The sequence below is a fragment of the Neodiprion lecontei genome, chromosome 5, assembly GCF_021901455.1.
Source record: "Neodiprion lecontei isolate iyNeoLeco1 chromosome 5, iyNeoLeco1.1, whole genome shotgun sequence".
Lineage (NCBI taxonomy): Eukaryota > Metazoa > Arthropoda > Insecta > Hymenoptera > Diprionidae > Neodiprion > Neodiprion lecontei.
In genome coordinates this window covers 35,718,624-35,743,111 of record NC_060264.1, presented here as the reverse complement: position 1 = coordinate 35,743,111, position 24,488 = coordinate 35,718,624, and the positions used below count along the sequence as shown (strand labels likewise).

The following is a 24,488-nucleotide window of genomic DNA, read 5'->3' as shown; positions in this document are numbered from 1 at the left end:
CGTGACGAGGAAAAAGGCTAGAAGCATCCTGCGAACATGGTCTGAAAGTTATACCCGGCTTTATCCAACGCTCAGGTCGATACGGAGATGGTATTGGTCCGTCAGCCTTAGTTCAAAGACAAGGTTTCACTGTCAGCTGCAGGTGCTAAAGAGCAGAGCCTTAATTGGAGACGAGTTTCCGCTCCGAGATGAGGTCGGTATTTTGTCTCGAATTCCCATCAAAAGCTCCTCCACGGCTGTAGAGTTCTGAAATCCGACCAGATGAATGATTCGCCGAGAAACATACATGTATTCTCCAAGCCTTACTCTACAATACAAAACTCAGCACTGCCGATTGTTTGTTACCGCGTATACATACATGTATACCGTATACTTGTTGTTGACTGCAGTCTTTATTTAACGTGAAAGCGGAAGCCACGCGAAGACGCAGGGAAGACATATTTTCCTTTGTAAAAGAAGACTGGATCACGAGCATGATGGCATCCTGGTGTTAGCACGTAAGGTCATGAATGCTGTAGAAGATTTATTTTCTCAAAACACATCACCGTCTCTTCGCCCGTCATTTTAAAGCTCCTCGTGCATTTTCTATTGGGTATCATGTTTCCGAGTCCAATCACGTTATATACAGCAGAATCATTCCTGTATATCACTCGCACTTTATCAATAATGGATTAGTGGCATAAATGATAATCTCTTATGCGAGTTGAACCCCGATAATAAACTCTCGCCTGACGACCTCTTTCAGTACTCTAGTCATCTGTCTTCTCTATTACAAAAGCAGAGCTGCTGCTCTTACGGTTAGAGATAGAAACAAAGCAACAGGTTTGATCGATGGCCATTGAATTACGGACGTGGGAAAAAGTTGGATCTGATTGTGAGATAAGGCATAAGCTGATTGATCATTTTTGATTTGTATGTAACAAATCTTCACATCTTCGTCAACTGCATGGTATTGAGAAATATCCTGAAAATTCCCTCTTAATGGACGATGGAAAATGCTGTCACAAAAACCACTCGGGAACTTCAGCAGTGAAGGACTCCGGTCTAACACGAGAGCCTGAAAGCGTTACTGAGAAAAACCCCATCTCCAGAAAACCACTCCGCGAAGTAAAGACTGTAGGAAGAGTGTAAAGTGTGTACGTTATGCTGATGACGGTTATTTCATGGTGCTCTACCGTTCCTGAAGCGTAAAGCTAGTGATACCTACTCCTCTTCTCGCTCAAGGACGACGAAAAGTCTTCAGTCATGCACTACCTCCCTGCTGCAATGCGTACGATATGATCCACATGCGGTGTTGCGGAACCACCGCAAGTGCAACTCAGCATTCTCATGGGAATCGTTGTCTTCCTTTTTCTCCAACTACCTAAGAGCCGCCCACTTGTCGAGGCACTGAGCATTGTCCGCTAACGGGTCCAGAAAAGGTTTGGGCTCAGCCGGTATTTCCATCGATTGCGCGTATCCGGTGGTGTCATCCACGCCGGCATAAGGCAGGGTGTGGAAACTTTACCATTTCAAGAACGAATTATTCACTGGGCTTGGATCAAACTGTAGCCAACATAATAATGATTTCCGCTATAGACATTATAGAACATTTTATATTATCACTAAAGTAGTTGGTAATTCAGTATTTGTGGCAACCTCTGCCGATGAATTACTTTTATACTCACATTCTCGAATGCTGATATAACAGTAATGCTTTGTTACACGTACGAATGATCTCATCCGTGTTATTCGATCCATGGATGATTTTATCTTGAACATGTACACTAGAAAGCGCCACTTGAAATCAAGAATGCTACGAAATAAAATTTCATGTTCTGTAATTTTGTCCCATTGTTGTGGTATCGCTTTGGTCCAAACCTTTCGAATAACGTGTGGAGGGGAGTAGTAAGTGTTCACACTCTGGCATAAGGTGCTCTGCAACCAGAGGATGGTGATTTCTTTCGTCTCTTTGCTTGATCGCGTCGTGGGGAAAACATCACTTCCACCTGTCGGAAAGCATCTCGTGTTATGCCTCGCCGCGAGAAATTTCCCATCCCCGTGATGTTAATAATTTTGTAATAGACAGCCAGCACCGAAGGAAGAAAATCGCGATTCGGGATCCATTATTTCGGCTGAAACGGCAGGAGGTAAAAAAGTAGGTATAATCTAGCTTAAGCTAGCTCTTCTCTAGCAAAAACTCGCTTAGAGTGAAACTTTTTGGGGAGTATACGTGGAAGGAAGTGACGTGGCGTGCGGAGTAGTCCATTTGTTATGAGCTGAACGACGGGCAGGCAGGAGTATACAAGTAGAGGTTTTCCGTTCGTAATTTATCAGCCGATCCACTACCCATACATACAATATCAATTCCTTTTTCACCGATATAAGAAGAAGGCTCGTATATTTATGACCCATTCGATTATTTGCAATTGCTAACAAGTTTAGGGTGGAACAGTTTTTAACGAAACGTTTGGTCTTATGCCTACGTAATAATAGTGATACCGATTTGGCAAAGCCTAATGGTCATTTGCAACGAGAATGAAAATCCATAACTCGATATTTCTAGATGAGTAATCTGCAGCTCGCTTAATGGGGGGGGGAGTACCTTTAAGCAAGGAAAAAATCACTGATTTTCATGGTTTTTTTACAAGGAAAGACTTGTTCAAAATTTTTAACCTTTTCGTACTTTTTTTTTTGTTACTTTTCGCAACTATATTGTATTTTTTTTTTTTGATATATTTCAAAAAGGCGGAGATACGGCACGGTCTTCTGTTCGGGTTGCGGCGAACCTCATCCGACGGGGTGTCGTGTGGCGTTGAATGGATTAATCTAAAACGAAAGAAACAAAGATTGTTCTGTCAATAATACTCAAACGCGTAATATGAACCTATAAAAAGTGAGAAAAGTTGAAAATTGATGAAATGGTACGCTTGGAAACAAAACAGTTGAATTTTCTGATCATAAAATGTCGACATTTTGCAATAAAATAATACTTCTTTGTTCTCATCTAATCTCACAAACATTTAGGTTCATATTTTAGATAATAAAGTTAGGAAGATGTACACTAAGTTTCATCGAAATCGGTGGATTAGTTTTTTAGCTATGTGTCACGCCTGTTTTGAAAATGTAGTTTTGAGAAAAACGCGTTTAAAGTTTTGTTAAGTAAAAACTGTATGACGTCAATACCTTCAATCACGCCCTCGGATTCTTCGCAAAGTTCATTTTCCTGGATTTGCTTCTCTGTTCGGGCTTTCGAGCTTCTTCAGAAGATATTGAGCTTCTGCGCTGCTGACGAACTAATCGCCCCTCATCAAGAAGGACTGCGAATTTAGTTCTAAGCCACGGGATTTAGACTCTTGAAATGTTATACGAACATTTTTTGGAATAAAAAAATTATCGTTTTCTTTTAGGCGGCTAAAGGTATCTCCCCACTTAATCCAAACCACTGACGCGAAAGACGCACTCTTTTCTCATCTCTCGTTTGATCACACGTTACAATTCGCAAATGGCGGATGATGAAACTGGACCGTGCGAAACCGGACGCGATGTATGCAAAGCCTGGGAATATATACGCGTGGGTGGTACGTGTGGCCAGGACTGCGATCAATATATCATCAGCTGAAATTACAATAATACGTGAAAACGGAGGCGAGTCAGGTCGAGTCGTATTAAAGAGCGACAGAGGTGCGGATAAAAAATACAAAGAAAACAAAACCGTCGCGACGCTCTGCTAGAGAAATCATGCCCAGCTTCGTTAAGCGTGGAATCATTTCCATGTGCTGAAAAAAACCTTGTAATTCATTTTGTACATTCTGTGGTAAAACTTATGCATCGTGATCTAGAATTTATTACCGTGATTATAGAATTGAAATAAAAAAAAGGTGATATTGTTGAAATAATGCAAATACCCGTGAATGAAACGAAATATTCAGATTGCCGAGTCCCATTTCACGGTGTTTTATTCGGCGTACCCACATTTGGCTTTACCCTGGCTGCTTAGTGAGGCAGAGGAATTCCATCTGCAAGTCACTCCAAAGGTTAATCTCGTGTAAAGCCTCTTGCGGATCCTTTCCTGGGGAAAAATGCTCTTTGTGAGCGTTCAAAACTTCTTGAATTGCGGCAGAGACTTGAACCGAAAGTTTTACTTCGACTGCTAAAGAATATGCTTCGTTAGTATGCATTTCAAATCCATAACCGTCTCGTGTGTATAATACTCGCTTATTTCATGCGTACCCTTCTCATCCGTTCAGTTACGCATTCTTCCCAACGGATATTACAAACTGGACTCACAAAAATTTTCTCAAGTTCTCAAGAGGATCAATATTTTCCACAGCAGTCTTTCCTGGCCGGATTTCCTCCGATAAACCTTTTAGAGTTATACACGTTTTAGAATCTGCACTCAGAATCACTTGTACTTTTTTGTCGGGTCCTTATTACCGTATAAAGTACGAATCTGGCACGGGTGCATTTTCAAGATTACAGTTATAGAAAGGACGTGATGTTTAAAGGGATGCTAAATTTCAATTCTCATTAGGTTAATGCTGGGCTTACATGCTTCTAGTTTTAGCTTAATTAAGACATACTGACGTAGACTTTAAGGTAGCGTGAAGACGTTAGAAACCACTGTGCAACAGAGTTTTGGCTCATTTCCCCGCATCTTTGCCAGTGGTGGTAGGTACAAGATTTCTCTCACTACGATGCTGTTCCTTTCCTTCTCAAATATTCGTAAGCAAGCCTAAATCCAACTGGAAGAGCAAACTGCTCGTAAACACGCTCTGTAACAGCTCAATCAACGCTGGCTACGTAACATGGACGAAGCTTGATTGGCACTGATCAAAGAGCAACGACGCGTCACGAAACAGTCTGCTGATTACTAATGGCCTATGCTTGACGATTTGCCCAGTTGAATGATTAGTGCTCGAGTTTTATCAGCAAGGACATTATACCATTAAGGTTTGCGAAAATATAATGCAAGCTGATTAGGATTTTTTTTTTTTTGTTATTTTGAAATTAACGAGCCTCCTCTTTTGTAATTCGCAACGAAGTAGGTAAAACACGACTGCCATCTATATGGTTAAAGAGTGAAATGATCACTGTTCGCGGAGTTGAGTAGCTATTCGTGTACTTTAAACACTGAAACGGGAGACCAGGACGAAATATTGTGCAAAGACTGAGAGGTGGGTGCAACTTTGACCCGTCCGTTTGCTAGTGTAAATATTGTCCATTCACAACTGTTCCGGAAATTTTCAGGGGTTCAAAGCTACTTACGAACAAAGTACAGGTTTAGTTACGAACACACGAGTTTCCGACTTAAGAAGCTTTCGGTGGTATCGCGAACTGGCAGCTGCAGCGTCGTCAGGCAAGCCAGTTAATGTATGAAGAAGTACGTTAAAATATTTCTCTGTAACAGGCGGCTCTTAACTCAAAAGACGAGGGAAATGAATCAGAAACTGTTTGCCGGATGTTATCTTCGGAGCCCGACAACGTATTGGGATTTATGAATGGGTACCACCTACTTACCTTGCACCAACTACGCAGTACTGTTCGTGGAACAACGAGCTTGTTCGCGAAGACGGAAATTTGGTTACGAGGAAGTAACGTCGGACAATACTTAGCCGAATCTAATTTCGCACAATCATTGTTCTGCTGCCTGTCTCACAGGAAACAAGAGAATCTTTCAACCATCCGGCATATAAGGAGAATTTCAATTCCAGCAATACTCATTTCATTGGAGTCGTATAAGTGTGAGGCGAAGGACTTCATGAATGAGGCAAGGACACCGCGGAGATGAAGGTCCTTCGATCGCCAGCGTTAAGATTGTGTGACACCCTGAGATATCAGAGAGTTTCCTCTGCAATGACTCAACAACGCCTGACGCGCATTCCCAAACCCATTATGTAAACCACTCCATGTCCATTAGGATTTTCAAAGAGCAATTAGTGAAAGGACGCTTTGTGTCTACAAGCAGACGCCACGCAACTCTCGCATCCCCGACATTCTGAACCGATATACCTAATCGACCCTCGTCTTTAGGGATATTCGATTCTGAATCGATCTTCCGTAGAATCAATCTTTTTGGTGAGAAAAATCTATCTTTTGAGTCAATTCTCCAACGTTTCATGATCCATAAAATCTTTGTACTACTGAGAGAGAGTCAAGGTAGAAAAGAAAGTGCATTCGGCTCCCGCGCTGCATATTTCATTCGAGGCGGGTCTCCAGGTTTGGATTTTGTTTATTCGCTTGACTATAACTTCCGATCATGCGCTTAATTTGGGGTTTGGATTTTTTGAGACATGTGACATGAAAAGATCAATTTTCACACGTCTGATTCCGAATTGATCCAGAGATCGATTTTTCACGAAAGATCGAACATCCCTACAGTCGTTCCTCATCTTCTCCGCTTCCGCAAATGCTGTTAAATGTTGTACGAGTGGCTGCAGAAGTCGTTGATGAAGAAGAACGGGTGCACCTGTTCTCTTTCGCTTCTTTATCTCTACTGGAATAACGCAGGAAAATGGAGGTGGACACCATCAGCGCTACCGCCGGAACCTGGTAAATTACATGCCAGAGGATGCCTGTATCCGCCTAGCTGGATAACACAGTGTCAGAGGGGGAGTAATTGCTTAATACATACCGGGTGGCGAGCAGGAGGACGCAGTCTGCAATCTGAGCTAGGGTATCATTTGAACGTTGTGGTAACGGGTCAAAGACGTGCGGGAAAATCATTGGCTCGACTGGTCCCTTCGGGGAAAACGATCATCTCTGGTCGAAGGGACAGATATAAACGTGTGAATTCTTGTTTTCAGAACACCGTAACCCGGTACCACCTCGATTTAACGAACGAGTGAGCCCGGCGCCTGTTCGAACGGGGGAAACAGCCGTGTTGTCCTGCATCTCCCAGGGAATTCCACCCCCTAACTATCTCTGGTTTCGTGAAAAGGGAAACGGGGCTGAGGTGGTGGGGAATTCGGAACGAGTCCACGCTAGAGCCGGCGTTTTGGTGCTTCAATCGGCGAGGACCGAAGACGCGGGTCGCTACGTCTGCCACGCCAATAATACAGCTGGCTCGGAAAGGGTGGAACTCGAGGTGTTCGTCATCAGCAGCTTGTCGGTTCATCTAACACCTCAACAGGTGAGCGATATTCGTCGATTCGCTTATGATTGCGGTCCCACTTCACTCCCTATCAGCTCGAACAAGATACTTCAATTTGATGGTCCTTGTCCGGTAGGGGAAGCAGTGTTTGGCACCGGATTGTGATCAAATCTGAGATGTGTTCGTCACGTTAACCGCTTGCCAGATATGAATCAGGTTCGGGGCCCCAGGGCCAAAACAATTTTGTTTCGGGTTGGTCAGTGATAATTAATAAAAGGAACTAAGAACGTAATGCAATCGTACAGAAACAGTATACAAATGTTGCCAAAATCGGTGTTCAGATATAGCTTGTATTGCCTGACCGGGTTTCAGCTTAGGTAGAATGTCCAATAAATGTCGTTATTGAGGAAAACATGATATTCATGTGTACAGCGTTCAGACAACTTCCGGAGTGATAATACATGGGAAATTTTGCAATACATAAAGCTTCAATACTTAACATTCATACTTTTTCCAGGTACTTCGGCCTATCGTTGAACGGATCCCTGACTCTGATTCGTATTAAACGTGAAAAGCTTTAGAATTCTGAGTCCGATGTACCGATTTGTCTGGGACAGAAATTTGCATGCCGTTGTTTAAACGCTGGAAACTTTAGGGATGGGTGATGAGGGGCTTTTCGAGGGCTTCACTCCTGCGGTGCTTGATCAATCCTGAACTCCTGCAGACTACACAAACTTCGTCAAACTAATATCGCCCTTACACGACACTTTTCTTGAATAGATCACGGTAGACCTTGGTAAGGACACGGAATTCCAATGCGTCGTTAGCGGGCAACCGACTCCCGTCATTTCCTGGACCAAAGACGGTCTCCCGCTGAGGGACACGTCTTCCAGCAGGATCAGAGTCGTTGGTCACAGTGGCTCGACCCTCCACATCACTGGCGTTAGCCGGGATGATCGCGGAATGTATCAGTGTTTTGCCAAAAACGACTACGAGATGGTGCAAGCGACTGCAGAGCTGCGTTTGGGAGGTAAGTGTAGTGAATCCGGATGGTGAACATCTTTCGTTTTCGAATGAATTAGTGTCAAAGATTCATGGAATCCTGTGTAACAGCGGGATGAACAAAAATCAGCTGAAGGATTTATCGTGCCTTCGATTTCCGCGAAATTAAGTGGCATGTCATGTTACCGCATAATCTTGGCCATTGCTAATGAAGCGAGAACGAACTACATGGTTCGGATGCAGGGCACAGATGAGGATGGCAAATGATGTTCGATTATACAACCTGGCTAGTACAATAACTGTTTCTCTTTCATAAAGGGCGAGCAATGAAAAGAGTGATTGGATAATTGAGCTTTTGAAGCAAAATGAGAGATATAAGTATTGTCCTGGGACTAGTTGAGAAAATCACGTTCTAAAGCTCCTCTCAAGACACGAGAGCGAATATTAAAATCAGGTTCAGCTTCACGGCTTCAGGAATGAAATTATTACTTAGTGGAATGTCAAACATTAGAGGTAGGAGGTTGGGGTAAACAGAGATAGAAGTAAGAAAGTGAAGGAAGAATTTATTTCTCTTCATATTATTCACTGAATTATAAACACATGCCACATAAAGGATACCTGTTATTAAATTTTTGATTTGTAGTACTGCTTCAAAGTTGAGTATGATTGTTGTATAAAGTAAAATTTCATCTCTTGTACGGTCAACTGCCCCAAAAATGCGCTACACTATTGACGCCCCAAGCGATATTGAATATGAGTACGAAGCATATAACGCAGAACGTTAAGTAGACGTGGACGATCGTTTCTGTCGAGAATATTAGAAGAATCGTCGCTAGAATAACGAAACATGATAACATCCGCAGTCAGATCCATGCCTGAGAATCATTCGGTACAGGAAATTCCGGGCCTTGCCAAAATAACGCATTTTGAGAAACAACGACCAGGATATTCTTGTTCTCTCTCAAGTGAGAAATTCTAACTTTTCATCGGAATCAGTAAAAAGGTGCGATGCTGACTTCTCTTGAAAATATGACAGCTGGACTTTGTATAACGTCCCTCTTTTCCTATGCGTACGTACTCGGGTTACCGCTTCATAACCATGTGAAAAAAAGAATTCTCAGTTCGCATTGTGAGGGTGTACGTCAGTGTCCGTACATACATACCCATAACGTCCCAGTATTTATTTAGCAAATTTCATTTCAAACTTTATACGATGTTTGAAATTATTATAACTTTACCGTTAGGAATATTTGCAAAATCACAACACGATTGAAACACCGAAGGGCGATAATTAACTTTCATAGTCCGCAGCAATATAAACGAAAATCTTAATATGAATATAATTTTCATGAATATGATTTTAATAACAAAGACATGATTAATATTTTAATATAATTGTATGAAGTAGCAAAAGGAGAAATAAGATTAAAATTTAGTGCATAAATCGATGATCAGAATGGAATCAGCAGAATACATGCGGTTTCAGTGACGCACAATAGTAAGGTGACTTAAAAATGGTAACAAAAGGCATGCATATTCATACTTGAGTAATAAAGTTTAATCATGTATATCCGGCTACAAAGATTTCTCAAAGAAACCGGATAAAGTCAACTCAACGCTTAGAAATCATGCAAGTTTTTTTAATTGAGAAATAAAACGAATCAGCTTGAATTTCAGTGCGAGCTTCAGTGTTCGTAGCCTGGCAATGACTTTACGGCAACTGTCCTTGATGATTTAGAATTCGAATTAGACGACACAATAATATTAGTGTTATGATTACGTACTGCACTGTTTTTTTGTCTAGTAGATTTTACACTACTCGCTAATCAAAATGTATGCCTTCCGCTTCTTTGCCATTTTTCACTTTATAAACTGAACTTTTGCGTTGTCTTTCCTTTCGACATTTAATTATTCCACCACCTCCTCGGTTATCATTGAGATTTTAATGTAAATTGAGTTGGTGACCCTCCTTACTTAAGGTCGCTTAAAAATTTCGTAACCATGCCCTCGGAGATGAGGAAGTCTCATGAAAACTATGCATGACGAGGAGGTGGGACATCGACTCCGTAAGCATTTTGTTTCATCTTTTTTCATCGCACGAGGTGTTCACCGCAGGCAAAGTTCAAAAATTGCGACTCATTCCTTGAGCCTATCGAAGTCGTGACGGAGGAAGTTGGAATAGCTGATTCAAAAGCGTTTCAGATAACAAGCATTTTTGGTTCATAATCAAGAAAACCAGAGTTCCCTAAGTTGGTGAAACGTGATTCTCCTGCCGGATTATACTTTGTGATATCCGGCCGGAATCTGGGAAAGGATGCCACTGGGCTTCATTGCCGTCCGCAACAGGCCATTCCAAGGGTATAACGACCTTACCCGATATGAAAACGCACAAATCCCCTATTCGCTTCTATCTCACTGATCCAATTTCCTTCAGGACTCATCCAGGGTCCGCGCTTCCGTTTCTACCGAACGTTCATTACCCTTGTGGCAAAAATACAACGGTTCAACAGTCATAGCGGCAGTATATGCAGAGGGGCAACAGTTCGATCCATCCGAAACCTTCCTCCATGTGATTCCACCCATTTTTGACTGTGACCCTGAAGTCATCCTTGCTCGGCGAGGGAGGCAAGAAAGGAGGAAGAATGAACAGTTTTTTCGTCGAGCATCGTTTGACTTTTCGGGTGTTTAGGTCGGTTGAGCAAAAAGTGGATGATCTGGAGGGCAGAGTGACTTTAGTGTGGCTGCTTGAACACCGAAAGCCCGAAAAAGAAAGGGAAAAAAGAGAATTAGAAGTAACAATTCGAGTGGCGTACGCCACACTGACGTTTCGTTAAATAAATATATACAATTTGTCTTTGTCGCGGTCCGCATTAAAGAAAGAACTGCACAGCAAAAACGTCAGGGTGAAATAGCGCAGACAAATAGCGCCAACGTTCCTGCAGTCCTCTCGGTGCTGCCATCTTCAAACCCAAAATTCAGGCGTTCGATCGGCTGCCGAGGAAAAGGCAACGCAGACCAATGCCAACATTGCATCGATTCTAATTCTATGAATTCTAAACCTTATCGTTCGCTGCTATCATCTTAAAGAAAAACTGGGGGAAGGAAAGTAATCTTATTTTTTCCGTGTACATTCCACGGAGCACAACGTAAACTGAAAATTTGGTACGCTGAAGTAGTTGAGAGCATCAGACCCTAATGGTTTGTAGTTTGAAAGTTCTCACTCTGGCACCATTTTACGTGATGCTCGAAGTGGGAAGTTAATGGGTGCCGTTTCCCAACGACTTTGCGAATTCCCGTCACGTCTAAGCATCTTACGGTTCCCGAACCAAGGCGGACTTTCCTTTATCCCGGAACGATGAATACTCTTGTATAGTTGGCAAATTAATTACAACAGTACGCACTAAGTCTATACAATCAATAAGACAACGATGGTCAAGTCGTCGGTCAACAAGTTATGCTTACGTCGTTACAGCGAGACGCGTGTAACTCGAAATTAACGAGGATTAAGAACGCGGAAGACTCTATAGCATCGATAGTATCGGTCACCCCATAATTTGACGTACCTTATCAGCGTCAAAGCGGTGTCACCGCGTCGACAGAAAGGATATCCTCCTCCATCAGGATATGTAAAATAAATGATTTTTCGGTGGATCGCATGGTATATCCGGAAATATGAAGCATCAGTTTTTGTTCAAACAGACGTCTTCACGGATAGTTGGAATGAATATAATATGAATCCAAGAGGCGTATCTTCGGGGATCGATACCTAAGTTCTGCATTAATGGATTGAAAAGGAGGCCGGGCGCTGGGGATAATCCCTTTCCTCGTGCCTCTTCGTGATCAGTAGCCACCAAGACTTTCCAAAGCTCTTCCTCATACACCTTTTGTGTACTAAACACAATCAAAGTTTCGACGATCACGGTAAATTATTATCCGCGATACAATCGGCTCCCCCTTTCACAAACTCAGTCCGGTCTCAATCTAGAATCTTTGCAAACTTAGAATACGCCACAGTCTTTTGTACGCCGTAAAGAGTTTCCAAGTTTGGATAACAACGACAATGAAAATAGCAATGATAATTAATAGGAAAAACCGGCGTCACCGGGAACGATAATGATAAAATGGACCAAGAATTGTGGACCCGGATGACATCTTCGGACCTCATTTTCTCTAACTCACTAATCCTGCGTTTATAATTGCGATTATTATTGCTGTGATGCAGTCTAGTGAATGACGAGCACTTGACGAGACAAAGTGACCGAAAGTGTGTTTTACATTACACGAACATCCAGCCGTGCGTCGTTGCGTAATTTTGGGGCTTAATTCGCGAGGCAGTACCAGAGTTTAGGCGTCAAACCGCAGATCGATAACTCGCTCCATACACCCAACCCCTTGTGGATGTTGCCTAAACGTCGTCTGTGCTGCATAATATTCTCGTGTTACGTCAAGTGGTCCCGGAGGGCTGACAGACCGACCGACGAATATGAGGCGAGGGTGTAACCTGAAGGGACGTCCCGTATATGTATAAGGGTTGATATGACGCGGCCACACCTCCAGACGACTTTCTCTTCGTCCAAGGACAGGAGAAGTCGTTTGTTTGAAAATATTCAGCCCGTTGGATCGCTTCATTTGTTATACTGGTTTCTGTTTAGATGCCTCGCCCCAGCTGGTTTACAAGTTTATCGAACAGACAATACAGCCGGGACCATCCGTTTCTCTGAAATGCATAGCAGCAGGAAATCCGACTCCCCACTTCACCTGGACTTTGGATGGGTTTGCTCTTCCTCAGAACGACAGGTAAGAAAATACTTCACAACTCGTGCCTCCAATTCTCGAGGTTTAATAGAACACTGATATGAAAACTCAACTCTGACTCTAATCAGTGTGATTTACAAATAATTTCCTTAGCTGTACTTTTTTTTCTTTCTTCATTAGTTGTCTATGTAACAGTTTTCAAAGTGAGGTAACAGAAACAAAACGAAAAAGTATTCATGTAATGGAAAAGAAGAGTTTAGTGCACTAACGAATAACTTTTGAATAAATAGAGAAAAAATACGCCTTCACAAAAAGAACTCTTCATAAACTATGAAATCAATTATTGCGTTATGAAAGGATCGGCAATCTTGATTACATCCTTAGGGTGTTCGTTGACGGTATTCAGTGAGATGCATGAAAAACAAATTTTGTGAAGGGTACTGCGGACCCTCGGTAGGAAGGTTTCGTATTTTTTTTTGCTGCTGGATAAAAGAAGTAATTTTAGTTTAGTGACTGGCTTTTCTTCCGAAGCCTTTAAAGTTTTAGCCTGGAAATTAGCTGGATCTGCATAGCTTAATTTATATCTTGAGCCGTTCATGACTTCCGTAAATCAGGGGAAATAATTATTCAACTTCACGTTAGGAAGAAGAATATCGTACTAGTTTCAACCGCTGAGCTTTTGATACTACCATTCTTCTTCAACCGCCGTAGGGTGAAGAGTGTAGAAGAGGGAGTGAAACATGGAAAGCATTTGAAGCGGGAATGCGAATGATGGTTCAGTGTGGTGTCGAGTTTGCAGTTTGAAACGTGCTTTTGAACGCTGCTTGTTTATTCAAAAAAGAAATGTTCCTTCGATACGAAAGCAATAAATGTGGAAATGGAGAGCCGCGTTGGCGTAGCTGAGATGTAATTAGTGAAACAGGAATGTAAGGAATTGTTTCAGCGCATTGTTTCGGTAAAGCGTTCCGACGTCGGACTTCTGTCGTCATCTATATGTTAATTCCAATTTGAATACCTCTTGCTTCACTTTGAGACCTTTTTCAAATAGGTCGTGATAAGAGACAGTCATTTAATTCGACATGTAATGAAGGAGTTCTTTAATTAACGCCACGGATTAATTAAACGATTGCCACGCAGAACTTCTCAACCCTTTTGCTGCCAGTACGTCTACGTGAACATAATCGATTTCGTCTCAAGTCTAATGAGACGCGATTTTTTATTAGAAATAATCGAAAAATGATAATTTCATCATTTTCAGTTGATCTCATTTCGAGACTGGAGAGTAATTCTCCTGAAAGCTCGCTCGTTATTTTCTACTTTGCGTAAAATTCGTGTGCTCGAATTCAAATGTCACTAGTCCTGTAATATTACACAATTTTTGTTAATCCAAATATGAATGAAGGGTATCAATCTCGATGAAGTTGATCCTAACTTAACGACGATGATTAACTTTAGATAGAAAGTGTTTCTTAATACCCCCGGGAATCGCTAAAGCTCCAGACAATGGATAGAAACTAAAGAATGAAGGTGCAGAGTCTGTGTCTAGGTTCGATGGTGGAGCGAAGCATTGTTTGCGGCCCCGGATAATCTTCAGAAATAGCCGATAAATAGTTAATTTCAAACCTTTCAAGAGACACATCGATCCTCGCATTCCCATCTCTAAATATAGACTTGACGTAGGATTACTAATGCATTCTTCATCGTCTAGCCTGGAGACAATTATAATCCTAGTGGGACGGCGAGTAAATTCAATCAATGAGATGCTAGAGAAACCTTGAATTGCTCAAATGAACCACGGACTGATCACGTTCAGAGACGTTTTCTCTCGGTACTAAAAAAAATGCAATCAGTAAAATCGTGTTTGAACACGTGTGCGCAAAAATGAGTCTATTAATTTAAAATCAAGACGGTATTCAAAGACAGCTGATATCGTATACGATTGCAAAGTTAGGATTGAAATATAAAAACAGCGGAGAAAGTTTCCGGAGCCAGAGGGATAAGGTCGATGTTGTTCGCCGTTGTATGAAAATTGAAATCCAATTTTCTTCTAGCTTACTTCGTTATTGCTTCCAGCGGCATCTGTCTATCCCGTACCTACGTGAAATTATCACTGTGCTATTTCACTTTGCCGTCGCCATTTTATTTCTTTCGTATACTAAGTTTCTTTTGCTCTATCGTTCAAGTGAAATTTAGGTCGACGGATTCGTTTACTCACCGCTTGTGGTGCTCACTTATTCATACCCAATAATTCCGAGTCACTGACCTTAGAAGCCATGGAAACTACATAAGGAGATCGAACTCAAGTGGAAGAATTGAAAAAACTTCACAAAATATTCATACACATTAAGTTTATTTCTTGTACCATTAAAGTCACTAGCGTTCCTTTTGTCCTGCAGTTTTATTGGGTACAGATATGCCCAAGATCGATTAATTGATAATCTGTTAATAAGACTGGAAGAAAGTCTTCAATTGAAACTGTCGCCCTATACTCCCTCCACTGCCTTCGGTGCATATGGAACGCTAGTGCCATCTTATTTTAGGCAGATATCTGTTTACATGGAGTGCGGTCTCCTTGTGTAGTCTCCATGTTAGAAGCCCCAAAAATTGACACTAGCGCTGCAATATCCGAAGTTAAACTAACGGATCATGTGGTTGATAGCCTATCAGAAACAGGTTTAGTCACATGGTTCTGTCACTTTAACCAACGACTACACAGCGAACCACGTGAATTATTAATTCCATTGAGGCTATTGAAAAGCTGTTGTCGATTTCGTCTGCTGCTAATCGACTCAGGCCGAGGACGCTAGTCAGCCATTCTGTTAGTATAGAGATCAGTGTTTCAAGCCCAGATTATGATTTGTTATCGTAAATATGTACAGGTTCGTAATTGGCCAGTACGTTACCGTTCACGGTGACGTCATATCTCACGTGAATGTCAGTGCAGTTCGCGTGGAAGATGGCGGTGAATACAGATGCACGGCATCGAACCGTGTCTCCAAGGTTCATCACTCGGCACGTCTGAATATCTACGGATTGCCGCACGTCCGTCCGATGGGCAACTATGCAGCTGTTGCTGGCGAAACAACGATTATAAAATGTCCAGTGGCTGGTTTTCCGATCGCCAGTATCACGTGGGAAAAAAGTATGACCTAAATTACCCCTAAATGAACGAATATTTCGTCATCGGAGTTTAATTGTGTTCGATTTTCTCCTACTCACTTTTCAGACGGTCAGCTGCTCCCAACAAGTCGACGCCAAGAGGTTTCTAGCAATGGGACTTTGGTCTTACACCACGTCGACAGCAGTACTGATCGTGGCGCCTACACATGCACAGCTAAAAACAAACAGGGTCACGCTTCCTCGGAAACCGTGATCATCGAGGTCAAAGGTGAGCTCACTCTTCGTCAGTTCTTCAACGAATTCTTCAAATTTGTGTGCTGTCACCCTGCAGGCTGCAGAGGCCTGCGATCTACAGTAAAGTCAGACACCCCGATTAAACGAATTAGCTTCTACTTACAGATTTCTCTAATCATCTTCGAAATAGCCCAATTGTTGGACACTGGATCCTGTGACCATGAGCCCAAGAATCCACCTATGCCGCAATGATCCGTATCAGGAGGATGCCGAGTCCTGAGAAATTTCACTTAGCCATACTTGATGATTCAATGATCGTGTGATGATGCAGCAGTCTGTGCCTGTTTCTGGTTACGATTTTGTATTTCCGCCGATGCGCTACGAATACGAATGTTCGATAATGTACATACATCGAAATCGTAATCACGGAGCAGTCGCGATTGATTTCAGTAACACCTAACCGATCCAAAGTGAAGAAGTATGTTTTTTGTTGGTGTAATTGCAGTCCCTCCTAAAATCGAACCGTTTAGCTTTCCCGCTAATATCCAAGCTGGGGCCAGAGTTCACGTAACGTGCGTCGTCAGCGAGGGTGACGCGCCGATGAAGATCACCTGGCTGAAGGATGGGCATGCGTTGAAGGCGAGGGGAGCCATGACGCATCAAATCGGAGAGTATGACCTTGCTTTACGGATTCAAAGTGCCTCGCCATCGCATAATGGCAACTACACGTGTATGGCGAGCAACGATGCCGCGAAAACGGCGTACACGGCGTTGTTGCTGGTTCATGGTACGGCTCGCAGAACTCAAGGATCATTTTATCAAAGTGGAAAAGGTCCGCCTGCAGGATCGCAATAAAGACAACCTTGCAATCGGACCACCGCTGGTAAATTTTTGGCTCAAACAAATCGATCCCATCCGGAGAAATACCTCGGAATTGATTTTCCGTAGCGTGTTGTGCCGACAACCAGAACCAGACTCCAAACTTCAGACTCCAGACTCGCCACTACACGCTCTTTGGGCGTTACTCGTCTGACACCCTCTGGCTCTACGTTTTCTCAATTACTCTCAAACAGCCACCCCTTTGTTCCACACCCCCCTCTCCATCTGGCCTCTTGGCCAGAGTTTCTCAACTCGTTTCAGAGTAAGTGGAAAGTAAATATTTCAGGTAATATCAAACTTTTTTCAAAATAATCATCGAATATACCCCCGGCAAATGAATGTATTTATCAAAAAATAGCACGTCATGAATTTTTACCGTGTAATATGAAACTTTGCTGCATGCTGTGGCCAGAAATACTTCCTTGCTTGAGATACTCTGACCAGCGAGGCATCATCCATACACAGTGCAATACAGTCTCCCACAATCTACACAACAAGACGGTCATACAGTCTTTCACACGAAGTTTCCCACCTGCTGCCATACAAGAACCGAAGCAATCGCCAAAGGCTATTCTAAGACCGGACAGGCAATGTAAGGCGACTGTCATATCATGATGAACCCCCTTCCGACAGTGCTGTTTAGCGAATCTTTGTAGTATCAAGTTTTTCCTTTATCTCAAAGCTGTGAAGAGCTTTACTAGTAAAACTTGTTGTAATTCTGCCACCAGCGTTTGAGTAAAAAGAAATTCGAACGGTGATGAAATTGTGTTGAAAATTTTCAGGGGTATGCACGGTTTATTTCAGCGTTATTTTTAATTTTTGGGGGCACATCGTAGGCAATGTTTCTCCACGTCGGTCATTCCGGAAGAAGTTCGAAATGAATCTTTGGCGAATTCGAGTAAAACCAAGCGATACAAAAGTCATTAGAACCTAGTGTTTCTTCTTGTGCGTTACAGTTCCGCCTAGGATAGCTCCCTTTAGTTTTAACAAGGACTTATCCGAGGGCGTGCGGACCCAGGTGACCTGCATGATCGAAAAAGGTGATCCGCCATTCACAATCACGTGGTTGAAAAACGGCGAACAGATCGATGCCTCCGGCGGCGCGAACTTTGGCTCACTAGGAGCCTCTGGATCATCCAGAGTGATTCAATCTCCCGGACTGAGAGTGACCAGTATCGACGCACATTCCAGTACCATAGTTATCGAACGGGTCAGTGCTACCCACACCGGAAATTATACATGCGTCGCCCGCAACTCCGTCGCTGAGGTCTCTTGGATGGCCGAGTTAGTCGTTAGTGGTAAAGTAGATTGCGAAACGCGACACGTTTCAATGTCATTCGTAAATTTAAGCAATTCTTTAGACTGATCGCGCATTATTAATCGTCTGTTCAAGCATGACTCTATTACAATATAGACGCCACCACGCATAGAACGCAGCAACGCCCGCAGCCAGCCACCGCTCGACGCACAAAGCACAAAGCACATCGCACACAATACTTCACAGTAAATTGCACATGCACCAGACCTCATTTCTTACATCAGCCCCTTGTCAGGATTTATTTTTCCTCGGGATCCTTTTTCAATATTTTTCATGTCTTCACGTTATACAATACCTTCTTCTTACGAGTATGAAAGAGTGGATACGGAACGGAACCAATTTAAAACGCAGCTCACCCCAAGCACCAGCACCACACAGTCAGCACTGAAACACATTATTCTGGTCTCTCTTTGTTTTCTGTTTTGTATCTCATTTTGCACATCTCACCAATGATGTTTGATCTATTTTTTTCTTCTATCTCTTCCATTTTACGAACCTCTACCTCACTTCTCATTAATTTGGTGCACAGTTTCTGGGTGTCGAAATGTCTGCACAGCACTGTAATCGTCACAGTAAATAAATGGAAATTCGAGTTTGATACTTTACGTCACTATTTCTGTACTTACTATATTATTCGTTCATTCTGTTGAAAATCAGAAATTTGATAAATAACGTAAAGATTGAACGGAACGTAATTCACTTGCAGTAGTTCTTAATTCGTTTCATTAAAAGCTTAAGAAAGCGCTGAGCTATGAAAAGCTGCAGTAGTAAAGATCTATTTGTGCGTATTTTCTGCCATTGCCTCTGATGTAATGCGCTGCAGCAATTAAACAAAATTAAGGAGACGTCTGACAATGAGTATACAGTTTGCGCCGTCTTATTCTCTCGTAAAATTCTCATCAGCCAGGAGAGCACAATGTGAACAGTATTACAATTTTACACAGTCGAGATCTCCAGACGTCTCTGTAATAATGTCGAAAGCCTCTTTAGCACTTTTCAAAGTAACCAAGAATTCAAACTCGGCTTACGAATGCGGACCAACTTTTAACTTATTTTTCCTGTACATGATAATAGTACCACCACGTTGGGTGATGGAACCTCAAGATGTTCACGCACCGGAAGGCATGTCGCGTTTAGAGCTGCATTGTCATGCTGATGGATTTCCAAAACCTGCGGTTACATGGCGAAGAGCGACTGGTAGACGCCCCTGGAATTATACAGATATAGTCAGCCACCAGCATGCTCAGGATCTGAGGATCCATTCAAACGGATCACTGGTGTTCGGCAGGGTTCAAGAGAATCATGAAGGATTCTATGTCTGTGAAGCTGTTAATGGAATTGGTGCAGGTCTCAGTAAAGTCGTTTACTTGACAGTCAATGGTTCGTACCACGTGATCATCCATGTAAAATTCGTTTCCCAAATCCACAAATCACAACTTAATTGATGAAAAAATTTACGTTTAATCATTGACCAGCTCGTTTGATCGATTCCAGCGCCAGCGCACTTTTTAGAAAAGCATCGTAATCAAACTGCGAGATTAGGATCGAGTGCCAATCTGCGATGCGAAGCGAAGGGCGATCACCCGTTAAAAATTGCATGGCGAAAGGCGGGTTCTTCCTTAGAGCCGACCGTTCCGGACTATCGCTACGTAGTCAAGGAACTGAACACTACGGACGGTGCCGTTAGTGTTCTAGGATTAGTAAGCACAACGAGAGAAGACAGCGGCTTGTACTTCTGCATTGCCTCAAACTCTTACGGCCGTGATGAACTGACTGTACAGTTGTATATACAAGGTGCGTATTTCACACGGGGATTAAAAATTGAAGAGAACGTTGGAAATTCTCTGCTTGTGTCTATTTCCAGAGCCTCCCGATTTTCCGAGGAATCTTCACGTTATTGAGAAGGGCAGCAGGTACGTGAAGCTCGGCTGGACCACCAGCCAGGATGGAAACAGTCCGATAACTCGGTACATCATCGAATACAAGACCGATGCTGGTGAGTATTGATGCTATTTGAAGATGCTGATAAGCCTACTTTGATGATGTAACTAACGTTAGTCGATTTTTGTTTTTTTCATTCAACAGAAGTATGGCATGATCACACATTTCACACGAACATCCCGGGCAGTCAAGCTTTTGGCCACGTCAATTCCCTGAGGCCGGCTGTTAGCTACCAGTTTCGTCTATTTGCGGAGAATGAACTGGGTCGAAGTCAATCTAGTGATGTAGGTATAACGCACGCTCGAGTGCTCACGAATACATTCCCATTGAATGCGACTAAAAGGTTCTCCAACTACTTTGGAATATGAAATCTGCAGATGCTCAAACATGTTCTATTTGACCTTTAGGCAGCTAGCCTCTTACATGACGTTAATCATTTTTCAGGTTCTGGAAGTTACAACAGAAGGAGAAATACCTGGGGGGCCACCGAGAAATTTGAAAGTAGACGCTGTCAGTTCAACGGAATTGAGAGTTATTTGGGATCCCCCTGATCATGATCTCTGGAACGGTGAAATCCTTGGGTATCACGTCGGTTACAAAGAACACAGGTAATACAAGAATAAAGGCACATAATCCATCGCGTATTGTCATACTGATTTTGATTCTGCATCATCAACAAGTTAAATTTGATGTCAAAATCAATTCAGTGTGGCTTGCCGAGTGCCGGTAAGTCAAATGAAAATTTCAAGGCCTCGGTTAGGAAAGCTCATAGCTTCTCGAACGAAATATGGAGATACCCTGTAGTATGTTAGCCCACAGTCGGTAAGTTCCCTTTCCGTGCGGTATTACAGCCCGGCGGAAAGGAGTAACCCTTTGACCTTGCGCAGATTCGCCGCTGAGCAGTACACTTATCGAACGGTCGAGGGAAGAGTATCGACTGCCAACGTTGCACTGGGGCTTGCGCGGACATCGATACCCGGTCGACAATGTCAACTGACAGACCTAAAGAAGTTCACACGATACAGCGTTGTGGTACAGGCCTACAACGCCCTCGGACCGGGACCTTTAACATCAGAAATCGTGATATCAACTCTCGAGGATGGTGAGTATCGGTTGAATAGAAATACAATTGCAGAGTACTATAAGCTACAATGTCGTCGATTGGGGTAAAACCTTCAAATATGATTCCAGTGCCGAGCAGTCCCCCTCAGGATGTTAGATGCACAGCACTGTCGTCTCAGTCACTTCAGGTATCCTGGGATCCACCACCGGACTCCAGTCTTAACGGTATCCTGAAAGGTTACAAAGTAATCTGGGAGAGCATGGAAAACTTTGTCGCGAATGCTAAGCCTGAAACCAAAATCACGACAGCCCTGACAGTGGTGATGCATGGGTTGGAGAGATATACAAATTACTCAGTTCAAGCGGTGGCTTACACCAGAGCTGGAGACGGCGTTCCATCGACGCCACTTTATTGCTTGACGGAAGAAGATCTTCCGGAGAAACCAGCTAATGTCAAGGCAGTGGCTAGTTCTGCAACGTCGATAATTGTTTCCTGGCAACCGCCTCTCAGGGCCAATGGGATTATCACTTCGTACAACGTGCATTACAGGGCTGTTGGTACTGAAGGGAAATGGTATCGCAGGACCCTAGCGCCTCAACACACGAGCTACCATGCTGAGAATTTGCACAAGCCCAATCAGTATGAATTCGTTGTTGCGGCCGTGACTTCGGTTGGTGAAGGAGCACACACTGCCTCCATAATACTCAGACCGTCCGCTGAAGGTAACAGGATCGACTGGTGAGGAAATAGGACTTGCGAGATTTATTTTTTACCGTTTTTCAGTGCGTGCGGCGATTTACTCATTTGGTATGGTCTTCGTGGTACCTTGGAAGCAGGATATCACTCTCCCTTGTCAAAGTGTCGGTAAGCCAGAACCCTCGACAACCTGGAAACAGCGGGGCGGTCAGTTAATCAAAACATCTGCGAAAATAGCCGTACAGATCGACGGTTCGCTGAGAATGTCTGAGCTGCAACGTGACGATAGCGGAAACTATACGTGTATCGTAGAAAACAGGCATGGGTCTGACCAGATAACGCATCGGCTGACTGTTCAAGGTGAACCGAAATAGAAGCACACTGTTAAAAAGATTGATAGGCGCAAAACTTTCAGTGCTCAACTAAATGACCTCGTTCATTTTTCAACAGTACCTCCAGCGCCTCCACTTCTACACGCAACTATCTCAACGAGTAACTCGATCACTGTTCAGTGGAAACAAGGAGATGACGGCGGTGCACCTATAAGAGGCTACGTTCTGCAGTATAAGAGAGAATACGGAGAATGGGAGGAAATCAAGGTGTCTCACAAAATGAGCAGCTACCTTCTCTCCCAGTTATGGTGTGGCACCAAGTACCGAGTATACATGACAGCATTCAATCGCATCGGCATGGGTCTCAGGAGTGACATCATTGACGCCGTGACCGAGGGTTCAAAGCCAGATCCATCCCCGGCATCTGGGGACAAGTTCATCACAGTCAATGTCTCTTGGATCACTCTTCATCTTCACACATGGCACAATGGTGGATGTCCACTCCTGTATTTCGAATTGGAATACAGAAGAAGCGGCGAGGACTTGTGGACGCTTGTGTCAAACAACATAGAGGTAGTTCTTGTTCCCGGGTAATGTTAGCATCGATGTCCCCTGAAACTTGTGACCGAATCACATCATTTATCAACAGGTACAAAGAACTTACACGCTGAACGAACTACAACCTGGTACCAGTTACGAGATCAGAATTCGCGCGCACAACAACGCGGGTTCAGCTGTTGCTGAGTATCGTTTTACGACCCTGCAGCCAGCCGGCAGTTCTACAATGTCCGCCATAGACTTAGACCAGTTCATTCCTCGACATACGCCGCTGTACTCGGACCTCAAGCTTATTCTTCCACTCGTGTTCAGCTCTTTTGCAATAATTGCTGCTGCTGGCGCGGTCTTCTACTGTTTCAGAAAACGTAAGGCTTTATGGAACTTTTTGATATGTAGAGTTTCTCCTAAGTATTTCAATACGAATACTTGAATTGTCAATAGGACCGTTTTTGGGCGATGTAGGAAGCTTGCGCGACGCCCAGACGGCTGCAGCGTTGGACAACAAACAAAATATGGAACAACGTGAACAGTACTATGCGACAGTTCGCAAAACCCTTCGCTCGCCAATCAACGAAATGGCAACGCTTGAGAGAATACCAGGTAAAAGCTCTTCGAAAAAATTACCTATTCTTATCGCATCTGTTACATTCCTGTATCGTATATCGGAAAAGTCGTGTTCTAACGTAACTACAGTGAACTGCTGTACCAACTCAGTTTCCGAACTTGGCGAGGGGACTGTTTTCTGGATCCTTCTGATAGTGTCAATTAATTTGAAACCTGATTCATGTTTGTAATTACCGCAAATAAGCGATAGTTAGTTGCACCTGTAAGGGTAGAATGCCTTAACGTTGGTGATTAGCTTTTACTACGGTTGCGATGGCTGGCTGATTATAGAATACTCCGAAGACATCTACCCTTACGCGACGTTCCAGCTGAAGGAAAGCGTCCCTGCGTCGGGGGAGAGCCGGTGCGGCTCCGCTGCGCCTCTCCAGACATTCGTCTATCACGACCCTCGACTTTCCACTGCAGATACCCTTCAGCTGCGGGAGGTAAGTACCGAACTCCGCCTGTAATCGATTCTTCACGCTCTCTTCCACACAGCTCGGTCATGAAAATTCGAATCCTCGATATCTCTACACTGCTCAGTTCACCCTTTGCTACTGTTTTATTGAAATTTGCACTTTATAGCCTGTTCTGTTACACAACACTCTGTGTTGACGTAGTTTGAATGCACGGTTGCTCGATTGTGTACGGTGTAATTGTTACCTATCCTGGCGTTTCTTGATCGCGTCGTGAAGCTCAAGAACTTGGAAGGAAAGTTTCTCGTGGGAATTGAAATGCGACATTTTCAGTGATCGTTAAAATTTTCCAAAGAATGCCGAGAGCCAAGTAGAAGCTAAGGTTAACGAATCAAACGTTACGTCTGCTGGTCCCCCTTTGACTCGCTTCATGTTTATTCAACCGGTGAACTGCTAATCGACCGACAAACCAACAGACCAACCATCAACCAAGCAATGA

General features: G+C 43.2%; 1 protein-coding gene and 1 long non-coding RNA gene across 7 annotated transcripts in view; one reads left to right on the top strand and one right to left on the bottom strand.

Moving 5' to 3' along the window:
* Positions 1–24,488, top strand: part of LOC107217284 (Down syndrome cell adhesion molecule-like protein Dscam2) — a 62,824-nt gene that overhangs the window by 36,014 nt on the left and 2,322 nt on the right. For 3 of the 5 annotated variants that reach the window (XM_046740242.1, XM_046740243.1, XM_046740239.1), the window contains 18 exons: positions 6,786–7,111; positions 7,853–8,102; positions 12,727–12,871; positions 15,709–15,971; positions 16,056–16,217; positions 18,019–18,360; positions 19,455–19,760; positions 19,875–20,174; positions 20,245–20,376; positions 20,466–20,605; positions 20,766–20,929; positions 21,185–21,423; positions 21,513–22,106; positions 22,168–22,440; positions 22,531–22,985; positions 23,062–23,335; positions 23,412–23,570; positions 23,865–24,019. In XM_046740242.1, the coding sequence (XP_046596198.1) occupies positions 6,786–7,111; positions 7,853–8,102; positions 12,727–12,871; positions 15,709–15,971; positions 16,056–16,217; positions 18,019–18,360; positions 19,455–19,760; positions 19,875–20,174; positions 20,245–20,376; positions 20,466–20,605; positions 20,766–20,929; positions 21,185–21,423; positions 21,513–22,106; positions 22,168–22,440; positions 22,531–22,985; positions 23,062–23,335; positions 23,412–23,570; positions 23,865–24,019 (4,679 nt within the window). Of the gene's footprint in view, positions 1–6,785; positions 7,112–7,852; positions 8,103–12,726; positions 12,872–15,708; positions 15,972–16,055; positions 16,218–16,688; positions 16,971–18,018; positions 18,361–19,454; positions 19,761–19,874; positions 20,175–20,244; positions 20,377–20,465; positions 20,606–20,765; positions 20,930–21,184; positions 21,424–21,512; positions 22,107–22,167; positions 22,441–22,530; positions 22,986–23,061; positions 23,336–23,411; positions 23,571–23,864; positions 24,020–24,488 lie in introns of all 5 variants that reach the window. The other 2 variants (XM_015654759.2, XM_046740241.1) reach the window with 2 other exon arrangements.
* LOC124294553 lies at positions 2,321–4,775 on the bottom strand. 2 transcript variants are annotated; one of them, XR_006904433.1, is made up of 5 exons: positions 4,567–4,775; positions 4,213–4,345; positions 3,888–4,132; positions 3,166–3,597; positions 2,321–2,808 (listed from the first exon to the last, which is right to left on the bottom strand). It is a non-coding gene; the product is annotated as an uncharacterized LOC124294553 (long non-coding RNA). The 2 variants fall into 2 exon arrangements; XR_006904434.1 differs by having other exon boundaries at positions 3,888–4,129.